This window comes from Filicampus tigris, chromosome 12 (assembly GCF_054856515.1).
Source record: "Filicampus tigris isolate MCC_2025a chromosome 12, RoL_Ftig_1.0, whole genome shotgun sequence".
In the NCBI taxonomy this organism is placed as follows: Eukaryota; Metazoa; Chordata; class Actinopteri; order Syngnathiformes; family Syngnathidae; genus Filicampus; species Filicampus tigris.
The window spans coordinates 2,318,529-2,343,345 of NC_141228.1; the positions used below are offsets into that span (position 1 = coordinate 2,318,529).

At 40.1% G+C, this 24,817-nt stretch overlaps 1 protein-coding gene across 1 annotated transcript in view; it reads left to right on the plus strand.

The window, feature by feature from the left end:
- The window catches only part of LOC147138044 (contactin-associated protein-like 4), a 173,975-nt gene that overhangs the window by 57,579 nt on the left and 91,579 nt on the right, over positions 1–24,817 (plus strand). Inside the window, 2 exon segments of the mRNA XM_086047238.1 lie at positions 11,898–12,045; positions 16,922–17,116. Of these exon segments, the coding sequence (XP_085903364.1) occupies positions 11,898–12,045; positions 16,922–17,116 (343 nt within the window).

The following is a 24,817-nucleotide window of genomic DNA, read 5'->3' on the forward strand; positions in this document are numbered from 1 at the left end:
CCTCGCATTCTTTGCATTTCCTTTGCAAAGACTTTTCTAGTTTTGTGATGGAATGCATTTCTTTTAAAAATGAGCGTTTATGTACTTCTGAGTCAGTTTAGCTACTGTATCCTCTATTGCACAGCTTCTTTGAGAAACTGCAGTTTGTCCGAGACAGAGTCATGGAGGAGGATTTTGAACGGTTATTGAGGTCAAGACATTTCCCTCACGTCAACATTACGAGCATGAAAAGAGAACGCTCCATCTTTGTTGTCGTTGTTCACCCGGGAGATGACCCAGAAGTACATAAACGCGCTTTAAAAAAATATGCATCCCCTCTCAAGAAACTTTGCGTTATAATGCAGTAATTGCAAGGGAAGGCAAAGTTTTTTTCCGCCCATGTCACCTATTAAGGGCTTTGTACCTACCACCCGAAGACGGCTGGGATAGCTTCAAGCCAGAGGCTGAGCTACTTGGTGGCCAGGGATGACCAAGACCCCCCTTGTCCACCCCCATACTTGGGGGAAAATGTTGATATCTGAAAAATGTATGCCATTTTCACATGGACACTGTAGTCTGTTTTTTATATATTAACTGTATTTTCAAAGAATACATGTAGAATTGATCTAATCCTAAAGAAATTCAATTCAAGTCAATGTCAATCAAAATCATTGCTTTCACACTATAGCAACCAAACAATATGGCCGAGAAGTAATTAGTGATCGTACTATCCACCGTCGTGGTTTCGTGAAATAAAATACAAACATATACTAATCATACACACACACACTCACTCTACAAGCAGAAACAAACCTATGTAAAAAGCAACTTTTAGAATTGTGAAGAATGAAGAGACTTTTGTGTCATTGTGTTTATTAGATATGATTTTAATGAATGAGCCCTTGGTCGTACTATGCGAAATGGTATCACTCTTGGGCATTGTTCTGGATATGTGTGAAATCTATTTCATGAGACCCTCACTGTGGTTCCTATGACAAAGAATGACGGATGCACGCACAGCCACACCTGGCCACCCCTCAATGCAATCAGGTGTTGTGATACTCTGGACACCCCACTCAAATTTTTCTTGCTTCAACCCTGCCTTCAGCACTCCCACGACCCAAATGAGAGAGGATAAGCGGTTCCGAAAATTCATTAATGAACATTGGGCGGGAATTATTTACCGGCACTTCCTTGTTAGTCAGTCAGAGAGCTTCCTCGATTGGCCACATTCCGTCAAGTCAGTTTGCATGCTCATCTAGCCCAGGAGAACTTGGCTTTCCCCACACACACAAAGATTTTTGCTCTTAAATATTGAACACGTTATTTTTTTCAAATTGCCGGCCTCGATTTGTTTTCAACGCTACTATCAGAACAAATTCACTCTTATTATTCAAATTCACAAGCACTATGCACTAGCTAAGCAGAAACACAATGGTGCTGGGGACAAAATGGCGGAATAGGCACAGGCGTCGTGAAGTTGAAATGTCATCGGTCGGATACGTCGTAACTCGAGGACTTCTTGTAATCTTATATGACAATCTGATAACACTGTTGGGCGTTTGACATCCTTGTTGGGAAGGGGCAAATTTGAGACAAAATCGGGTGTATTTTACCCGGCCTTAGTCTGTAGTTGTTTCTCTCGTGTTATGATTGATTGCTGTACATTCCCGTTGTGTTGCTGTTTCATTAGCTTTACATGGTCTGTTGGCCCCATCTGTGTCAGCCAATCAACTACCTGTCTGTCCTTGTGTTCTACCCAGCTGTGTCTCATTTGTGTGACTAATTCCTCAGTTTCTCGTCAGTGTTGTTATATCTCTTGATGTGCTGCCTGTGCTCCTTGGGGTCTTGAGCTGTCAGTTTTGTATTTTCCAGGTTGCTGAAAATACCCAGCACTAGAGGTGGGCGATATATATCGTTATCGATATCATTGTCAATCTTCCCTACACGATGTGTAATTTTACATTATTGAGTATTAATACTGCCTCGAAGCGAGTCAGCCGATGGCCGCAAAGTTGGAAGAAATGCTGAAAAATCAGTGTGCATTGACGGCAAGTGATAATCATTCACCAAATCAGCGGGCAGGGCCCGGCCACGTGACTCTGTCCGCACTACAGCGGAGCTGTTTCCTCCTCATTTCATGGAGGAGTGTCGAGCGGGGATTTATAGCGAGGTGCAAGTCCATGTTGTCTGTAGTCTGTAAATGGTTTGGAGTTGACAAGACTGACGTCGGTGGGAATAACATTGTTAGATGTGCCAAAACGGTCACTGTGAAGAGCAATTCTGTTGCACCACGAGCCATATGGATTACGAGGAAAACTTGGCGACCGCGCAAGCACGCTAAACAAAAGGTTAAACACACACACCCAGAAAACAGTCACCGAGTTGAACCAACAAATATAAATGCACGCACCCACTCACGCACACACACACTCAGTACTAAAGCGAGCAAGGCAAACGTGACATCCTGGATGATCGGTTAACATTCAGTTTACACGCTTTTAGTCCGCATCATTCATAACTAGCCTGTATTCCCCAGACATGTTGCACAAACTACGACGGTTTATTAGTGTGACGCCAGCATACACCCAACATGAATAAAGTCACAAGTCTACATATCACAGCGATGAATGAGTGGGAAAATGCACTTTTCTGTAAATTGCAGTTTTGTTATTCAACTTTATTCTGAATACGTTGGCCAATGTATGAGAAATGGGTGTTGTCACAACGACGTCTTTTTTTTCTCTCGCTGGGTGACACTTCTTCACACATCAAATACTTTTTTTTTTCTCATTCTGATTGCTGTAGTTAACACCTTTTTCTAATTCTGATTCCTCTACTAGTTGGCAGTGGTACACCAGTAACTACTGCAGCTCAAAATGTCACATCATTATGGAATAACAGCACAGACTTTTAAATGACATAAATATTCCCAAAAATCAATGTACCGGTAAGTCTATACATAATTTTTTGTTTTTTATTGCTAAATATTGTCATAGAAATCATTATGTTTTGCAGAAGCTGTATTTAGCAATTTAAAAGAGATGTTGTTCACAAACGCTTTCTATCCACAATTGGTCTGTGAAGCAAGTGCAGATTTAAAATATTTTTTAAATCAGAGATATCCTGGAGGAAAATCTCTTCCAGAGTGCTCAGGACCTCAGACTGGGCCTAAGGTTCACCTTTCAACAGGACAATCACCCGAAGCACACAGCTAAAATAACAAAGGTGTGGCTTCAGAACAACTCTGCGACCGTTCTTGATTGGCCCAGCCAGAGCCCTGACCTTAACCCAATTGAGCATCTCTGGAGAGACCTGAAAATGGCTGTCCACCAACGTTCACTATCCAAGTGGAGAGGATATGCAAGGAAGAATTGCAGAGGATCCCCAAATCCAGGTGTGAAAAACTTGTTGCATCATTTCCAAGAAGACTCGTGGCTGTACTAGCTCAAAAGGGTGCAATAAAATGCATCGGGTGTGAATACGTACGACCGTATGATATTTCAGTTTTGCTTTTTTAATAAATATGCAAACATTTCTACATTTCTGTTGTTTTCTGTCAAGATTGGGTGCTTAGTGTACATTTATGAGATATAAAATGAACTTTTTTGATTTTGGCAAATGGCTGCAATGACAAAGAAAGTGAAACATTTCAATGGGCCTGAATACTTTCCATACCGACTGTGTGTATATACAGTCTATATATATTAGTGGTGTAACGGTACGATAAAATCACATTTCAGTTCGGTTCGGTTTTCTTGGAAACTTCGGTTCGGTATATTGTCTGTACAAAAAAAACGTTTATTTTGAAAAGATGACAAGTAAACGGTACTTAAATAAATAAAATAAAAATAAAAGCAAAGCATTACACCAGAATAAAAAATACACTAACAATAAAGAGCTCTTAATTTTGTAAACTATTAAAACACACTGAAATGTTTGAACACTCAGCAGTAAGCGCCTATGACACCTCTAAGTATTCGAGTTAAAGACAAGTTGTCATTACAGTACATGTATACATTTTGTGATGAAAAAAATACATACAATAACAGTTACAATTATTGCTATCTATATTAAAACTAATTTTATAATGAAAGAAATACAGTCACTTTAAAAAGTCTTTATGAAATGAAATACATTTTCTAGGCATTGATGTTTTTTAATGTTCAACAGCATATGACAAATCTCGCTATTTAAGTTTGACGTTTTTGGCAAAAAAGACTGCTTTCTTCCTCGTCGAAGATACATTCACGTGCCGTTTTAAGTGCGTTATTATGTTAGACATGCTACCTGCAACGTAGCCACCGATATCCATGTAGCAATGTCGGCACACAACTTTGGGACTTATCTACGTACCTTTCCCCAATGGTGATTTTAACAGGAAAGCCAAAATGTTCCCAAACAGGAGACCGCAGTGTACGGGATTCCATTGAGCTCTGTTTGCATATGCCATAATAATGGCATTTATCCATTCATTTATGATTTATCACGGCTTCTGGCGTATTGGCTCCTCTTCTGTGCCCCCACTCTCGTACACATGCAAGACTCAATAGCGCCCGTGTGAAAACTCGCCTACTTGCGCTAATAATAAAAACTGATCAGATTAATCAGATCTGATTAATACACCCACGTATACGTTACACCATATATATATATATATATATATATATATATATATATATATATATATATATATATATATATATATATATATATATATATATATATATATATATAATTAGAGGTGTCAAATTCATGCATTAATTGAGATCAATTAATTATAGTCTGAGTTAAAGCGTTTGGTTTTTTTATCGCATTAATCTAATTTTTAATCTCTGACTTTACTGTTCTGTGAGATTCATTTTGATATGTGGGGCTTGTGCTTGAGTTGTTAGGAGTGTAAAAAACAGTGGTTAATGTCATTCCCTGAAGTGGACACTGATTGGTGTCATTATGTTTGGCATAACCTGATAGGCTCTATTGTAGGTGGGAGGGCAAGTTCAGGAGCAGAGAGAAGACATGAAAATGGAGGAGCATGTGAGAGTTGTTGGTCTGATGAATGTTAAATTTAAAAAACGCCCTGATGGCACTATTGATAAAGGCAGTGTGAATTCCTTCTTTCTAAGAAGGACTTTGCTTACCAAAGAGGCAGTTCAAGCCTACCACATAAATGCGAAGTAACCAGCCGCGACTAAAGCTACATCTTAATGATAGCAATGAAGACGCTAACGTAGTGAGCCATTGCAAAGATCTTCGCCAAACTAAACCCCATAACAGCTCGCGTATGAGCAAGTCTCCGACCGACAGGCTGACGAATGTTCTTGCCAAGCGAATACCAATGAACTAAAGGTCGATCAACACAGTTGAAGACAAGGAATTAATTGAGATGTTTCAAACTGCAGTAATGACTAAAATCAGCAAGATGTATGATGGTAAAAAGAGAGGCAAGCTTGATGTTTTGGTGGGAGATTCTGACAAATGTATTGCTATAACCACAGATCATTGGACCTCAACTCGCAACCACGGAATAATTAATGCAAAAACAGTTCGTCAAGGTGGCAAATAACTGGGTAATTGAAAAAAAGATATACACCATAAATACAGATACATGCATACAGACAATGGGGGGCTTTGGGGCTTTTCTCAGCAATTTTAAAGTGAGTTTTAAAAATAGATTAATTCGATTTTGCTAGTCGAGTAATCACTAACAGTAGTCACAATTAGTCGACTAATTGGATAATATATAAATCGCGGCAAATCGCAGCAGCAAGCTGCTTCTCTTCAATAACCATTATTCGCTTACAGCTTGAAATCTTTATGTACAAACTCGGGATGGGGCGAGATCTCGCGGGATTAGAACGCCACAAGATTTCTCGTCCCTGCACAGCATGAGATCCATTTTCTTTTGATAGTGTTTTGGAGTCTGGGTGAATATAGCAGATGTCCTAAAAGGAGCTGTTACCGAATGGGAACTTCCGAGGCCAAATCACGGAGTCGCTGTTGTGACCGACAACGCTCGCAACATGGATGTGGCGATACATGAGGCTGGCTTTGAGCCACACATTAAGTGCTTATCGTGCAGGCAATGAACACTAGAGCAGCTGGTTCAAAGTTGGCCGCGTATGTCAAGTGTATATACGTCGCACTGGAGTATAAGTTGCATTTTTGGAGGAAATTAATTGTTCTCTTTGTACACATCATTTCCACTGAGCTACAATGGTAACATTCACACATATAGCATACAAGAAAGTTACGGTAAGATAACTTTAAACTCACCAAAACGATTGTAGATCGATTAAATAAGTCTTTTATTTATCCCCGACCATGTAGAATGTTTCCAATCCTCCAAAAGTATTTATATATTCGGTCGTAATTATCTCTTTGTTCTCTTCCCTGCTATCAACTCAGTAGTGTGGCTGATGCAAGACCCCGGCCAGTGTCTTAAAGCAACAGTACACTATTTTGTATAGATGTACTGATGGACAGTCAAATTGTCTTTATCATACTATTTTAATTATTTATCAAAATGTTATATTTTAACCGTTTAAATTATTCATGCATTTTAATAGCTTTTAGGATTTATCTTTGTTTCTTGATGTGGGTTACAATAAAATGTGAAATGATGAAATACACTACAGGTTATTCTGCCCGTTGTAAAGTCAATATGCAATGCAGGTTTATATGCAGCCTTAGAATGCCCTCCTGTGGTTGTTTGGTGTATTGTTTGCTGACCTTGAAAAGGAAAGGGATACAATATAATGTTAATAATTTCACACATAAGTCGCTCCAGAGTACAAGTCGCACCGCTGGCCAAACCATGAAAAAACTGCGACTTATAGTCCGGAAAATACGGTTTATTTTTTTTTTTCACCGATGCTCAACAGCAGCAGCACTTTTGACATCTAAATAAAGACAGCTCGAGCTGCCCACGCACAAACTAATTATGGACGTAATCACGCGCTAGAACAACTCTTTAAACATGATGGCTCGCGATCTAGAGCAGCGGGGTGCCGTGTCTGCATCTCTGAGGAGCCCAGAACTACGACGAGTTGCAGAAATCTTGACACACACGCAGTGACATTCCTCTTGTTGAAGATCGATTGAGAAACAAGTTGAACTCTACAATACAATACAATTTTATTTATATAGTGCATTTCATAACAGCTATAGCTGTAACAAAGCATTTTAAAAACAATACAATAAATACAAAAAACAATAAGAGGCAGTGACATCTATTAATAAATATAGCAATAAATATTAACAAATGTATCAAATATAAATAAAAATATAAATAAATAAAGCCAATAAATAAACATAAAACACTATATACAATTGAGTTACTGGCCCACGAGCACGGTTGGATTTTGTCAAAGTATTCAGTAAGAGGAAAGATCTCAGCTTTAGCTTTTATTGCAGCAATATTTGAGAGCATGTAACAAAAGTGACTCCTGTTTGCATTTGCACTTTAGAGCTAGATGATTAATTTTCTTGCAGTCTGTTCGATAAAAGTCATTTTGAAAACTGAAAAAATTACTTGAGGTATTTTTTTTATATTCGAAATTTAGCAAAAATCTCGTCTTGTCTCGTTCTCGTAGACTCAATCTCGTGAGACATCTTGTCTCATGAGATTTTTGTCTCGTCCCATCCCTGGTACTAACTAATCATGAAGACAATTAAGACGGTAGTACATTCAACTCAGAGCTGGGCAGTCCGTCCCTGGGCCGGACCAGTCAGACCCTCCGGCCAGATGCCCATTTTTGGGGCAGGCTGTGGGGGCTGACACATTTTTAAAAATGGCTGGACTAAACATGGCTGAAAGTGGATTTTAGTCCGGCCCACTAATCGGCCTTCATGCGTTTGACGTGGTCGCGAGGCGGCCAAATTTCATCTCAGCCTACTCAGTTCGTTTCTTTTTAGGCTTCTTTCTGCTCGCGTCAGCGCGAGCGACAACTGCCGCATTGATTCACGTGACCGACGCATTGTGCAGTTGGTGACAGTCTGCAACACATGCCACGCACCCATCAGTAAGTGTTGCTGCTCTGATCGGTCCATTATGTCACATGTTGCGATGACATACAGTTTCCCACACGGAGAGGAGGAGAGAGAGGATGCAGCACGCAGCTCGTTGCTGCTGCAAAGTAAACTATTTGGCAATAAAATTAAATGCATAGTCTAGTCATCTCGGTCCCTTTATGGTTGTAGCAGGCACGATATCCATTGTTGTCGCTGTCTTTTTGAAGCGACGCCCCTCGACTTGGAACTTAACTGTTTCAAAACAACTTGTCTCAGGGAGTATATTAAGCTGTGCGCAGCACTAAAGGGAGCGACTTAAATTGATGGTGATACTCTGGCCTGAACATTTTTAGCTGTAATTCTTTTGTGCATTTTAAAATGGAACCAAAACTATACACCATGCAGAGTTGCATTAATGCAGTGAAATTATCTATGAATACAAAACGAAGTACTTGTATACATATTTCTCTCTCAGGCTAACACGGAAGTGCTGATGCATGCCTTTATTTCCTGTCGTTTAGATTACTGTAATGCCCTGCTCTCTGGCCTCCCGAAAAAGAGCATTTCACCACTGCAACTACTGCAGAATTCAGCCGCTCGGGTGCTGACGAGAACCAGAGGGCGGGAGCACATTACGCCAGTTTTGAAATTGCTGCATTGGCTCCCTGTGTGTTTAAGGATCGATTTTAAAGTACTTTTATTAGTTTATAAATGTGTTAATGGTCTTGGGCCATCTTATTTATCTGATTTGCTTTTATCATACCAGCCCTCGCGGATCCTGAGGTCCTCTGGCGCCGGCCTTTTATTTATTCCAAGGGTGAGGACCAAAATGCATGGCGAGGCTGCATTCAGCCGTTTTGGTCCTCACCTTTGGAATAGCCTGCCAGAGGACGTCAGGTCTGCAGAGACTGTTGATATTTTTAAGAGGAAGCTCAAGACACACCTTTTTAGTTTGGCTTTCAACAACTTTTAAATAATTTATCTTTTCTTTTGATTGAAGATAATTCTATGTTTTGCTTTGAATGTTTTAAAGCACTTTGAGTTGCATTTTTATGTATGAAAAGTGCTATATAAATAAAATTGATTGATTGATTGATTGATTGATTGATTGATTGATTGATTGATTGATTGATTGATTGATTGATTGATTGATTGATTGATATTTCACTAATGGATGGTAGTGAAATCAGAGGAGTAAATTGGGAAAATACTCTGTGCTAAGGAAAACTAAAATAAACACTTGTATTGGTTTTTAATTTTGTCTTAATTTAAACTTTATTGAAAAGGTTTTGTTTTTCTTCACTAGTATGCATGATTTAAAAGTAGTAAATTCATCTACACAATCAAAATGTGGTATGCACCAACAAAAAAAGGAAGACCTTTCTTTTTTTTGCATTATAACGTAGTATATTGCAACAAACTTAATTATGGATTTGATTGTTATGTGATGCCGATGAGTGGCCCATATGTCGTTTTTTGTGTTGAGTCCTGATATTTCCCAGTTCATGAACGCATCACTCCGTTCGCAAGCGAGAGAAAGAGAGAAGCTTGCGTTTCCTGCTTTGATGTCCACCACAGGCATAAACATACAGTTTTGGTTGTTAATAAACGCAAGTTTACTGAATAATGGCTGCTTAATCCATAGAAGTTGCTACGATGTGTTAGCGTACTAAATAGGACATTGTGTTACAGCGTTATATCAAACACACACCGTAACGTGTGTATGCTGACTGCAGCTAGCTTCTAGACACAACTGTGCCTATGTCAGATATGAAATCAGGCATAAACCATAACTTGCTTCCTTTATTTTTAATGATCCGGCATGCCCATCGTGCTCCCACGAAAGGCAGATTTGCATTGTATTCAGTATGTTTGGTGAAATATGCTGTAACTGTCGGACCCTGTTGCCAAAATGGATTAGCCCTGACACTACTTTACCCACAATGCTTCTGTTTACATCAGATAGGACCCGGATTACAACCACTGCGCATGTGCATTGCAGATAGGAAAACAGCCAGCGAGAGAAGAGCGAGACGCGGCAGTCTCGAGAGAAAAACAACGTGCCAAATAAATGAATATATGACACGTCGACGATTAAAATTGTCGACAATTTTGATCGTCGACATCATCATGATTAGTCGACTAATCTAGGCAGCCCTACCTGCAACCTGAGTGAGGATAAGCAAGACAGAGAATAAATAGGTGGATACATGGATGAATGGTTAAAAACAGGAGATGTGCCAATAGTTGCTCTTTATCTAACATATAGTGCCCTCAAAGTATGCAATAATGGATCTTGAAAAGTAGTGAACACCATATGGTCACTAGAAAAGCAATATACACAATGATGCAAAGAAAAAATTGCAACACACAGATTGACGAGGGGAGCAGCGGGAGTTGTCATACAAGTGTTCATGTTCAAGTACTTTGTATAAACCTTGTCAAATAAATTAATCTCAAAACAATATAATGTTATAATTAATTCATTTGTTTAATATTTATAGCAGACGTTCCACCAGGTGACGTCGCTGTGTTAGGTTGTAATTATGCAACATCGATGATGTAACTATTGGTGCGCCCAAGTAGTGCTGGGAAAAGTATTTTTCATTTGACTGGTGAGTTAACTATATAGTCCGTAACATAGAATCCCTATATAGTGATTAGAGAGCAGGGCATGAATTAATTCTTCAATGATTCTGAACATAGCCAGTGTTTGATGTAAAATCAATGGTTTATAATTTCAAATAATATTCTAAAAATCCTATTAACATAGTATCTAAATACATTTCCTTTCTTGTGTGAGTCTTCCTCTTGCTTGTCTTCCTGCTCTTATGCTTGACCTGCCTTACTTGTCAGAGGGCACTCATCTCTCTGAAAATGCTGAGGAAAAACTAAATGAGATGATACTCAGAGCTATTTGGTGACTTTAATGCTCCACTGCCCAGACGCATAAGCCCTTCAGAACTCCTGAAGACGGCACTGGGATGACAATTACGCACTACTAGATAAGCCAATTTTAGTCACAGAGCAGGGAGTACACTGGTACTCAACAGACATCCACACGCACGTTATCAAACACTCAGCTTCTCAAGACAAGATGGTAGAAACAAAGGTCATGTGTTTGAATAATTGTATCCACAATTCTTCCATCTATGTCAGTGCTCCCCAACCACCAGGCCATTTGGTACCGGGCCGCACAGAGACAAACAAAAACAACAGTTGTGTTAGGCTGTGTGGGACAGGGTGGCTTCAGCATGCCCCAAGACAAAAATGAAAACGGCGGAGATGGTCACCGACACAGGGAATGTTATTCTCCTGCTCCTGGTAAGGGAAAGTGAGGGTTTAGACCATTTAGTGGTTGTGATGGCGAAGCAACATACTGTAGAGCAGGGGTCACCAAGTCCGGTCCTCAAGGGCACCTATCCTGCATGTTTTCCACCTCTCCCTGCTGCAACACACCTGTTTCAAATGATCTGCTGAGTTATCTGCTTAGATCATTTGAAACAGGTGTGTTGCAGCAGGGAGGGATGGAAAACATGCAGGATAGGTGCCCTTGAGGACCGGACTTGGTGACCCCTGCTGTAGAGGATTAGAGCTTTCGATTAAAGTGGTAGTTTCTCACATGAGAACCAGAATGCCACGTTTCACCCAGATCTTTTTTTCTTTGGCTGTATATGTGTTGTTTTAGATACAGGACTTCCCAGTGTAAGGGATTTGTTAAAACTGGACACAGCTACAGTAATTTTGCTTTGAAGTTTGTAAACGTAATCCTGGTGTGCCCATGTGAAACAGTAAATGATTTATTTGAAATGCTCATTGATTTTGCCACTACCGGTATACAGATCCATGGTTGACATTTTGTGAAATGTGGACCATTTGACTTAAAAATACATGCTTTTTTCCAGGCTCTTTCAGGCAACAGCAATGCTGACACTGTGGTCCAGCACAAACTTGAACGGACAGTGGTAGCCCGCTTTCTCCGTTTCATCCCTCTGGCATGGAACTCGAATGGGAGGATTGGACTTCGACTAGAAATATACGGCTGTCACTATGGTAATTGTCCTGTCAGATTAAAATTCGGTTTTATGCATAAATTACTCCCAGCAAAGAGTATGGATTATTTTCTGACTGATTCTAGCTGAATTAGATTTGTCATCACAGAGCAGTAACTGTTACTCCTTTTGAGTTCAAAGCAAGGCTCAACTTTGTTCTTTTGTTTTAACAGACATTTAATGCTGTCCACATGTCTTTACATGTTAAAACAACACATGAACAATACCGTCAGAACTAAGAAAAAGAGCAATAAAAAAACTCAATTAGCACACAAAATAAGGATGGTTCACACAAAAAAAAACTAGAAAGAAAGCAAAATAGCACATTTACCTCATTGGCCACAGTCACTCAAAAGGAATAAAAAGTCCACACAAATCTCAACAGAAATATGACATCTTCTAAGCCAAACTCCTGCCTTGTCTTCTTGGTATAGCGCGTGCTACACTGAAAAAAATAAGTTGTTGGGTTAACATAATAAAATTATGGAAAGAATTTCCATCTAAATAAAATGCTGTCATCTAGTGAGATACAATTTTGTTGAACCAACTAATCGCAAATGTGTTGAGTGGACATAAAGTATTCGTGTTGTTTGTACGTATTTTCAATGTTTGATTCCAACTTCATATGTTCATGTTGTTCATTTTTCCCTTTGGTCAGATTAACTTCTATAATAATAGTACGGGTCTGCGATTGGCTGGCAATCAAATCAGGGTGTCCCCCGCCTACTTAACCAATTATTTTCAAGGAAAGGTGATCCATATACAAGCACTCATGTTTAGTTGTTCAAATGCTGCTCATTGCTGCTTTCCACATTCTCCTTATAAGATTAGTCATCATGGAGAACCTGACAGGACTACCAAAATGGCTCAATTCTGAGTTATATTTTTGTTTGTTTTATGAACAATGTAAATGAATGTTGGATGCAAACTAAGGTTTCGCACAAAAAAAAGCACTTTTTTTTTAATGGAGTCGAGAGGCTTATTTTTTGTTTGCCTTTTCTGTGCAATAAAGTTCTATTAAAACTCAAGTCCGTTTTGTGGTCTCTTACAAACTTGACACCAACTGCGGTGAGACTAAATTGACGTGAAATAAGTCCTTTTGCTCTTTTAAACATAATATCCTCAACCCTGTCAGGTTCTCAAAAAAAAAGATACTACATATAAGGTTTTCTTGATCATACTTCAATTTAGGTCTATTGGTCACTCCACACAGGATGACTTGCGTAAAAGCGTGGTTTTCAATGTTTGAGCTTTTCTTGGGAGTCTGTTTCTACCAAGCTCCATGATGATCATCTGCAGAACTTCAATGTTGTGTCTTAACTCTGAAGGGTAGCTTAGGTTGAGTGCATAGACCAGAGCGAACAGCATCACAGCAGCAAATGGGACATTCCCCAGTTCATCCAGAACATTGACAGCATCTATGATGATAACCACATCATCTGGGTTATCCTCAGACACTGCCCCATCTTTTTGAATGTCATAAATTCCAAAGACCACCTCCTTAATTTCAGCCTGGTTGCTTTCGACAGCTGCATCCACTAAGAACAAAAATATTCATGACTCATCTCTTTAAATAAATATGAACATAACTACTGTGACAGATTATTCATTGACATTTCAGTTAAATATTATATTTGAAGTGCACAATTTTTTGTGAACGACAAGTGCCATAGGATCAAAAGGTAATTCTATACCCATACCATGTATTCTTTCACCAGCTTGTCTCCTTGAGGTACATGCACAGGGTGTTGAGGATACACTCTCTTCTGACATCAACAATGTTGGTCTGAGCAGTGTCAGTCAGTTTTCCACAACAACTAAAATAAACCATAAAAAATCCTAAAAAACACATTTTAAATCATGAGGAGCGTAGGTATCACAACACATACATAAGTCACTCTAGTGTCTCACATTTAAACTCATTCACTGCCATTGAGACATTTACTTGTCTTCTCAGACCAGCCATTCAATCACGGGAATGTATTTATATATTTTTTTCAAACGTTAGAGTAAAATAGGGTCTGAAAATGTCTGGCGGTGAATGACTTAAAGCGGAAGTCAACGCAAACATATTTTTTTCAAGAATATATTCTATGCAAGCCCACTAGTTGAAACAGGGCATTCTGATGAATATTGCGTTTGTGGAATAAGTGTTAATCTACTTGTTTTTAGCCATTTCTGGGGGCGGCCATTTTGTCTTCGGTCGACTGAAAATGAAATCACAACTGCTCACAATGACCAATCCCGGCTCAGATTCAGAGAACTGAGAGAATTGGCCGCCCCCAGAAATGGCTAAAAACGAGTGTATTTTACTGCTTGATTTATATTCCATAAACGCAAAATTAATCAGAATGCCGTGTTTCAACTTGTGGACCAGCTGGGAACATATTCTTGGAAAAAATATGTTTGGGTTGACCTCCACTTTAAAGACTAAATCCAAACTTTTCAAATTTTAGATTTGTGCAAATCTGTAATTTAATCAATTGAATCTGTAATCTATCAGAGATGGATTTTGTTGTAATCAAATTTCTTCTTTTCAAATGTTAACCTCTTTTTTTTTAAAGATATATAGGTTTGACATAACAGAGATACGGGAACCAAGATGCTCCTAATATTTCTTCCTTGAGTGCCACCTTTCTCGCCAAACACCCTGATCAAGTCTTGTGAATTTTACAGGCAACAAATTGTTGTTCAATTATTAATTTACCAACGTGCCAATGAGTGTACAGTACTCCCACTGGTCTATATCACGCGCCGTGTTTTAACAGTTGTGAGCAGTTTAGGCCTAGCTAAAAGGCAATAACACACTAAAGCTAAAACTAGTGGTCATACATCTAAAATAATTAACAAAACAAAAATAACATAACATCACAGAGAATAAAAAGTGAAAATGAACTTGCTGACTGATATGTTTCTCCCCCATAGCTGGTTTAAATTTGATGGATGCACGGAGCTTCAATTTGCGTGAGTCAAATATGAGTCTTACAACTTTCTGTAATGTAACTTTACACAAAGGCACGCAATCTTAGCTGATGAAGAGGGTATGTTTTACGTTACTGCCACCTACTGCTCTGGAGCAGTATTGCATATGGGTTTCCTATTTAAGCCAATTGGGTTGTGTTGACATTAAGCAATCATGCCGTTTTAAGAATTTTGCCTGTCAGGTTAAAACTGCATGATTGAAACATGTTTAAGCACTAAACATGAATAAATAAAGCAGAAGCTACATGTCACAATTTTGTTGATAAAACAGACACCCATGTTGATTTTTTTGAGTGTACTGCCATAGGTCCATCAGCTACCTGTGTCCCTCAACAACAGCGAACACACATGGAAAAAAAAAACAAGTTCCCTCTTTTTATTATGGTTTTAACCCAAAATAAATTACCAAAAAATTATAACTTATTTACATTTCAACATGAACTAAAGTATTTATTTATTGTTCTTTTAAACCATATGAATATGAATATGAATACATATAGGAAATAAATGAGAGTTGCCTTTGACGGCAGCTACAGTAACCATATCATATCCTTTTATTTTCAATAAATTACAGTCTTGAACCAGAGCAGTCGTCAAGTCCAAGTCAAGTTCAAGTCACAAAGGTCCGAGTTCACGTCAGAGTCACAAAGGTCAGGGTCCAAGTCAAGTCAGTCACAAATGTCAGAGTCCAATTCCAGTCAGAGTCCACAAGGTCAGAGTTCAAGTTAAGTCCAAGTCCAGACGAGATCAAGAGTAAACCTGAAGACTAAAATACTATTTTCATGGCCACAAAATTAGAGAAATGTTATTATGCTCAACAAACTTAGAGGGCATGGAACCCTTTGCTTTATAACCGTATGTGCAGATAAACAGCAGAAACAATTTCAAACACAATGTTGCTTTATTAATTGTGGTCGACCTCAGGGAGAGACGAGCACATTGAGCACCCCCTGGTGCAAACTACACCGAGCAGTGAGAGGGAGCTACAAAATCCCGCCAAACTCAAAGCTAATGAATATACATAAATGTGTCGCTGCGGCAGGGTTTCTGTCCTCGATTCCCTCGCAGTCAGGTTAACCAATCAGATGGCTATTTTGATAATCTGAAAAACGATGTTGTTGTTTTTTAATTTAAGTTTCATTTATTGTTCACAAAGTGGAAATGTGTCTTTTGTCTAAATACAGAAAGAAAACAGTTAAAAAACAACAGGACAAACACTTACACACAAAACACCTTGAAGGTAAAATGCAGGACAACAGCGACATGTACCTTAACAGGCAGATCTAACGTTATTATTCAAAGCCCTGATGGCATTTCAAATAAAGGAGTTTTTAAATGTCTTGTGGTTTGCCTTTCAAGTTTCTTTTAAAGGAAGGCATTAATTTTCAGGAATATAAACGTAGTTGGACTTGGTCGAGTCGCTTAAAAACATTTTGCGAGTCAAATGCCAAGGAGTCCGAGTCAAAGTGGAGACAACAATCCGAGACATCCAGACTCGAATACTGCAGCCCTGTCTTGAATTACTACCACACTTGATATTGTAGATTATTTCATTGCATGTTTACCAATTACTACTTAAAATGACTAAGAATTTTTTTAACCCCTAATAACAACTGGGTATGTAGTATAAAATTTTATTTGAAAGGGCTTTTTTTTTTTTACTTTAATGGTAATATCATGATTTATTTATTCATGACTACACAGATTATTGTATTGTTGTTGCTCCTTCAGTAAAAGGTACAAGGTACAAGGTAAAAGGTACAATGATTTAGGATTTTTTTTTTAGGAGCATTCAAAGGATTTTTTTTATGATCATCTTCTGTGTTTCCATACTTTTTTGTATGCCAAAAGGCAAAAATATTGTATTGTTGTTGTTCTTTGTTTGAACTCTGTAGCATCTGATGTAGCAAACTTTGATGGCAGCAGCAGTTTGCTATACAGGCTGAGAGCTCGATCGAGCCCAATGGCCATTTCTCTGAATTTGAAAACTCTGAAGAATTGTGGAATCCTGCTCCATGCTGAGGGAAAGGGAGATCAGAGCATCACTCTAGCTTTGGAAAAAGGGAAGCTGCTACTCTTTCACCAACAAGGTACATTCTTCTTTCAATAATGTCACCCGTATCCGTAGCTGTGTCATTCGTTCTAAATTTAACACAAAATTAACAAGAATCACATGTGTATGTGTATTTTAATTAGGTACTATTTACCAGAGATGGGGGCTCGAGTCACATGACTTGACTCGAGTCGAGTCAGACTCGAGTTGCTATTTTTAGGACTTGCGACTTGCTTGCTAAAACCTTGGGAATCACTTGACTTGAGACTTGGTATCTAAGTGACTCGACTTGACTTAGACTTAAACCTCGTGACTTGTCATCTATCAAGAGATACAGCGTGAGTTCTACAAGTAGGACAAGTGATGAGACACAGCGTCAGAGCCAGCACACCGGCGAGTGACGTGAGCATGTCGCTTGACTGTCCTGCTGGAGGAGTAAGTAGCTTTAGTTGTGTAAAGCTAATGCAAACAAATATTGCCGTCTTGGTGAAGTTCGACAGCTGTAAAAAAACTCAAGAAAGTAAAAACATACCAGGTATATAATAAGCTCCTCGCTCACGGTTCTCTAAGCCTGGTCTCTTTTTTTTCTTGTCCCGGTACTTGTACCTGGCCATGTCATATGTAGCCCAGTAAATATTTTATTTTATATTTTGCTATTTTAATTTTGTGAGCGTTCTCAAAACTCGACATTCTTTTTAAACAATTCAAGTGTTATTCCTGTGCATTATCAATCTACATTGACCATTTTGTAAATATGCTTGTTGGTTCTGTCTGTTGTACCAATGGGGGCATTTATTAATGAGACACACAGAGACAGCTTCTGTATGGGGGGGAGGTTGCTCCATTACCTGTGTGAATATGACATGCTTTCTCTTGCTCCATCACAGAATAAAAAGATGTTTGTCCTGACTCCTGGTCTGACCAATGGAAACCCTCCCTGGACCGGGCGTCTCCGCCCATCCGTTCAAAGAGTGACTGTTCGGATATTTTATTTCATGCCCTCTGAAACGGCTCATCAGAAGCACACGAGTTCGTGTTTGTCTTTGTTTATTGAACAAAGGACCACAGGTCATAAACCTGAAACAAAAATGATTGCACAATGATTCAGTTATCTTTTAATTAATTACATTATGTTAAACTAATAAATTAAATTACAAACAATTATTATATAAGATATATATATTTATAACTATTGTCAAGTCATTGCCACTGTTGCCACATAGTTTTTATTTTAACAACACATTTGATTTTATTTTAATAAAACTTATACTCGCGGCACGGTGGTCGACTGGTAAGCACGTCCGCCTCTCAGTTCAGAGGTCGTGGGTTCGATCTCTGTGTGCCCTGCGATTGGCTGGCAACCAATTCAGGGTGTCCCCCGCCTACTGCCCGAAGACAGCTGGAATAGGCTCCAGCACGCCCCGCGACCCTTGTGAGGATAAGCGGTATCGATAATGGATGGATGGATAAAACTTGTACTCCGGTTTCCTCCCACATTCCAAAAATATGCATGGTAGGTTGATTGGACGCTCTAACTTGCCCCTAGGTGTGATTGCGAGTGCGGTTGTTTGTTTGTCTCTGTGTGCCCTGTGATTGGCTGCCAACCAGTTCAGGGTGTACCCCGCCTACTGCCCGATGACAGCTGGGATAGGCTCCAGAACGCCTGCGACCCTTGTGAGGATAGGCGGTATAGATAATGGATGGATAAAATTTATTCAAAATTATTTACAACTAGGGGTGGGCGATATGGGCAAAAAAAAAAAATCTTGATATTTTTTCAAAAAACTCAAAAAGGCGGTAAGGCTGCTTCATGACAAGTATGTTGACCCACTGAAAATCGCCAGAGCTTTAATAAACAAGGCTTGCAAGTGGCCAGGGATAAAAACAGAAGATGTGAATGCTTTAACTGACTTCTCAGTGTTTCTGGTGAGCTGTCATAACGTTATGGAAGATGTGGATTATAGGGAAGAAATGGACAATCGATGAGGGCAGTCCTCGCCAAAGTACCATTCTAAATGAGAGAAAAATGGAGTTTCCACGCATATAATATACAACAACGCTGTGGTACACAAGCCAAGTTTACAGATTTAATGAACTTCGTCGAGCAAATTGCTAATATCAAGTCGGATCCTTTTTTTGGACAACTGGACAGCACAGCAGCTGAAAAGAAGGACTCTAAGAAGATTACGAAACAAAAGGACACAAAGAAGGGAAGCAGCTTTACAACCAACACCAAACAAGTTGATGACGAACAACGCCAGTCATCAAAGTCAAAGAATGATACATCAGCCTTCAACCGGGCCTTCACAAAGCCATGTGTCTTCTATGAGAAGGGCCACACCATGGAAGAGTGTCGTAAACTAAGACAAAAACCATATAAAGAAAGAATGGAATTTCTGAAGAAAAACGGCTTCTGTTTTGGCTGCTTGGTGAAAGGTCACCTTTCTAAGGAGTGTAAGAAGAAAATTACGTGTGAACACTGTTCTCTGAAGCATTCCAGTGTGCTACATTTTGTAAAGCAAGTTAAAAGGAAAGGAGAAGACATCTGAAGTTGCTTCATAAGATGTTCCCAACTATCAAGAAAATGGAGCAAGTGCAGAGCCTCCCCAACACGAAGAAACAAGCGCCTGCACTGGGGCCGGAGACGATGGCACGCTCGCTATTCTACCCGTCAAAGTTAACAAAAAGAGCAACAAAGTTGTGGAGGTGTATGCATTCATTGACCCATCCCAGTCTCCACATAAATGCCCCATATTAACGCCGAAGTAGAACTCCTTATTGGAACAAAAGAACACAAGCTACAGGAGACATGGAAAGTAAACCATAGCCAAGCCAACGGACCATATGCAGTCAAAACGAAACTTGGTTGGATTCCAAACGGTCCACTAGAGAAGTCTACCAACACCACAGCAGACAGTAATGAACATTCAGTGAACAGATTGCTGTGGACAATGAAAATATAGAACAACTGCTTCTTCAGAAATATAATCACAACTTTTCCAAGTGGAAGTGCGACGACAAGTTAGAGGTCACAAGAGGATTACCGTTTTATGGAATTTGTGTCAGGCTCTGCTTGCCACATGCATGGATCGCTGAAAAAGGCAAACGTTCAAATGCCAAACAATCGAAGTGTTGACTTGTAACGAGCATGCAACCTCAATACTAAATGAAAGAAAATCCTGTACTTCACGCTGAGTACACCAACTTCATGAGCGAAATGATGAATGCCGGCTACACAGTAAAAGTTCTAAAAAAGACAGCTTTGCCGCCACGATGGCCGAGTATGGTACCTTCCTCACCATGGAGTTCTCCACCCGCAGAAGAAAAAGCTCCGCGTGGTTTTTGACTATGCGGCCAGCTATCAAGGAGTCTCATTGAACAGTGAGCTTCTACAAGGACCAAACTTAACGAACACGCCGGTCGGAGTTTAACTCGCTTCAGACAAGAACCAATTGCCATGATGGCGGACATTGAAAAGATATACTACCAAGTGTGTGTTCCTGAAGAAGACACCGATCTCATGCGCTCCCTGTGGTGGCCTGAAGGAGACCTCACTCAAGATGTTGCCGAGTACAAGTACCGTACACCTCTTCAGCACAACCTCTTCACTGAGCTGTGCCACGTTTGCTCTTCAAAGGACAGCACATGAGAACCGGAGACAAGTTGAGCCCGAGGTTGTGGATACAGTCCTCAAAAAACCTTTACATAGACGACTGTTTAAGTCAGTCGCCACAGAAACTCAAGACATTGACCTGAGAGAAGACCTCACAGCGTAAGTAATAGTCGTAAATTGCTTGCATCTGTTCCACACAGCGAGAGAGCAAGTGGACTGAAAGACCTGGACCTGAACCACGATGATCTTCCTGTGAAAAGAGCCCCAGGACTGTTGTGGTGCATCGAATCAGATTTGTTCGAATTCAGAATCAATGTAAAGGACAAGCCTGTCACGAGACGAGGAATCCTCTCAGTCACAAGCTCGGTCTACGATCCACTTGATTTCATTGCTCCAGTCATCGTCCCAGCCAAGATGGTCATGCAACAGCTATGCAAGGAAGGGCTTTCGTGGGACAGTGAAATTCCAGAACAGCTATCACAAAAGTGGAACACGTGGCTACAAGAGCTTCACCAACTATTAGATATTAAATTAGCCAGATGTGTACGACCAGTGGACTTCGGGCCAATCATCAAAGCTCAATTTCATAATTTCTCTGATGCGTCCGAGAAGTTACGGGTTACGGAACAGATTTTTACCTCAGATTAACTAACTAAGATGGACGGGTCCACTGCCCATTCATGATCACGTGTAGCCCCAACAAAGCAAACACCATTCCATGTATGGAATTGACAGCAGCTGTTGTGTCTGTCAACACAGACAAGATGTTAAGACGAGACCCCCAAATGGATTTCCATGACTCGACTTTCTGGACTGATAGCACAACAGTGTTGAAATATATAGAGAATGAAGCCCTCCGTCTCAAGACCTTTGTAGCCAACCGCGTTGCTACTATCAGAGAAGCTACTAAGCTGCACCAATGGAGATATGTCAACACTACAGTAAACCCATCCGATTGTGTGTCCAGAGGACTAACCCCCACCAAGTTTCTGACCAATCCGAGCTGGTTTCATGGTCCAGCTTTTCTACGAGAATCAGAAAGCCAATTGCCGAATGAAAAACGAAGAAGACGATATCGAAATGAGACACGTACATCTCACACATGCCGTTGAAAACACAGGAACTGTGAACAAGTTGATTAATCACTATTCGAGCTGGTGAGTTGAGTTGAGGTGAGCCGTCGCTTGGATTCTCAGATTAAAGAACACACTGCTACAGCACTGCAGAGAAGCCAAGAGGAATGTACAGACAGGGCCCAACTGCCAAACGAATGACAAATCAATGGTTTCCTGAAGAGATGAACATGCTGTTGAAAGGAAGCAACCTAAAGAGAAGCTAATCTAATAAAGCTTGACCCTGTGATTCAGCACAGAGTTCTGAGGGTTGGAGGACGTCTATGTGCACCTGCTATGCCAGAACATATGAAGCACCCACTCATCATCCCAAAGGACTCACACATCACCACATTGATCATGAGAGGCACTCATGAAAAGATCGGACACTGTGGTTGAAACTACATGCTCTCAAAATTACGACAAAGGTATTGGATACCTTCAGCAAACTCAATGGTGAGGAGGCTTTTATCAAAATGCGCTGTCTGCAGAAAGGTAAAAGGCAAGGCTCTTCAGCAAAAGATGGCGAACCTTCCTCCAGACAGAATAGTTCCTGACAAACCTCCTTTCTCAAACGTAGGGGTGGACTATTTCGGTCCGTTTGACATGAAACGGCTGTAGGCATGTGAAAAGGTATGGCGTTCTTTTCACTTGTCTCACTACGCGAGCGGTGCACATTGAGGTTGCTCATTCTTTGGACACTGACTCATGTTTAAACACAATTCGTCGTTTCCTGTCCAGAAGAGGAGAAGTGGAAGTTATGCGCTCAGACAATGGGACTAACTTTGTAGCTGCCGAACGTGAGCTAAGAGAGTTTATTCAGCAATGGAATCAATCAAAGATCCAAGACGCATTAATGCTAAGAGGAATTCAATGGGTTTTTAACCCACCTGCCGCCTCCCATTACGGGGGAGTTTGGGAAAGACAGCTCCGTTCCATAAGAAAGGTGATGAGATCTGTGCTCAAGGAACAAACCATAAACGATGAGTGTTTGCAGACATTGCTGTGTGAAGTGGAATACATATTGAATGACAGACCGCTCGCAACAACCAACGATCCCGCAGACCTCAAAGCGTTGACTCCAAATCACTTATTATTGATGAAGAAACAGCCTGTGATGCCACCTGGTTTGTTCAACAAAGAGGACTCATATACACGCAGAAGATGGAAGCAAATTCAATACCTAGCGGATTTATTCTGGAAGCGATGGGTGCGTGAGTACCTCCCACTTCTACAAGAATGTCAAAAGTGGACGCAACACAAGACAAACCTGTCTACTGGAGACATTGTTATGATAATGGCTGAATCAGCGCCCCGTGGCTCTTGGTTTTTGGGAAGAGTCGCTTGTGTCATTCCTGATGCACAAGGGCACGTTACACGTTACAATTTAGTTACACTGCTGTAACGTTAACTGTAATGTTATTTAGTATTTCTGTTGTGATAGTGATTTATTACAAGTTAATTTGGCTCTCATTTCTTTGAATAATTGTAAGCCTGCTTGTCTTCCAATTAGGGGCTGGAAATGTGAGAGCCAATGTTTTGAAGTAGTATTTCAATTCTGAGTAAAGATTTACTGCGCATGTGCAACTGAACTTACATTGTGCAGCCTGTCATATTATTCAGTTTGTGCTGGTAGTCACGGAAGCAAAACAGATTTTGACCGTGCTCGTAGTTTAAGTGCATGTTATCCACCTGCTATACTGAATGACATTGCTCACTTTGTTGGATTACAAAACCTTCAATACAAGAAGATAAAAAGGTCCTTTGAGTCTGAGTGAGTACGGTAATTGAATGAAATTCAAAGCCATGAATAAAGAGATGTGCTGCTATGGACGAGTCAGAACTACCTTCCACTACCCACATTGATGAACAAACGCTGATGGTAAAAACAGAATTTCTGCCGTTACAGTCACACTACTGTGTTATATAAAACTAACACACTATTGTACTATTTGGCAATATATTTGCACATTTGGATTATTTTGGAGCTTTGTGACCTTTTAAATGTTCAGAAAATAATTTAAAAAACGATCTATCCAGGTACCAGATCAGCTGAAAATCACGTGATCAGCCCGATTTCCGATCACGTTATCGGATCTGGACAGCGCTAAATAATAATAATAATAACTAGAGAATGCAATTTCTGGAGAAATTGCGTGCGAAGATGAAAGAAGCTGAATGGAAACAGTGGAATGCATTGGAATGAAGTTGAATGATGGAGAAGGAAGTTGAATGACCTTGAAAAAAATCAGAAGGGAAACAAGAAAAGAGAAAGTAAGGAAACAATGAAAGAAGGAAGTCAGGTGAAAAAAGAAGGAAAACAAAGAATGATGGAATCAAAGGAAGAGAGGAAGCAAGGAACCAAGATAGAAAACCAGCAAGAAAGAAAACAAAGTAAGAATACAAAATAGTAGAAACGAAAGGATGAGGCGAAGAAATGAGGAAGAAAGGACATTAGGAAGCAAGGAAGGAAGGAAATAAGGAATATCGGGAAGGAAGGAACCTGGGGAAGAAAAATCGGGGTGTCCCAATACTTTTGAACAACAGGGCCGCTTCATTAGGGACACCTGGGGATGAAAAATCGGGGTGTCCCAATACTTTTGAACAACATGGCCGCTTCATTAGGAACACATGAGGATGAAAATTCTGAGTGTCTAAATACTTTTGAACAACATACCCAAGATGGCTGCCACACAGGGGAGACCTCGGGGTGAGTATCGCCAGTCTAGTAATGTCCCTGCCCAAAATGGCCGCAGCACTGGGGAGACCTTAGGGTGAGTATCCCCAGTCTAGCTAATGTCCCTGCCCAAGATGGCTGCCGCACTGGGGAGACCAAGGGGCAATAACACTGGTCCACTGGAAATGAATGGTGAATTTTTGTGGGATTTTTAAGTGTGAATGAGTTGAATGTGTGGAAAGTAGGAACTTTGGGGGTGTTGAAAAGCTGAATGTGAGATGAATGAGTTGAATGACTTGAATTTGTGGAAATTGGAATGGTGTAAATGTGAAAAGG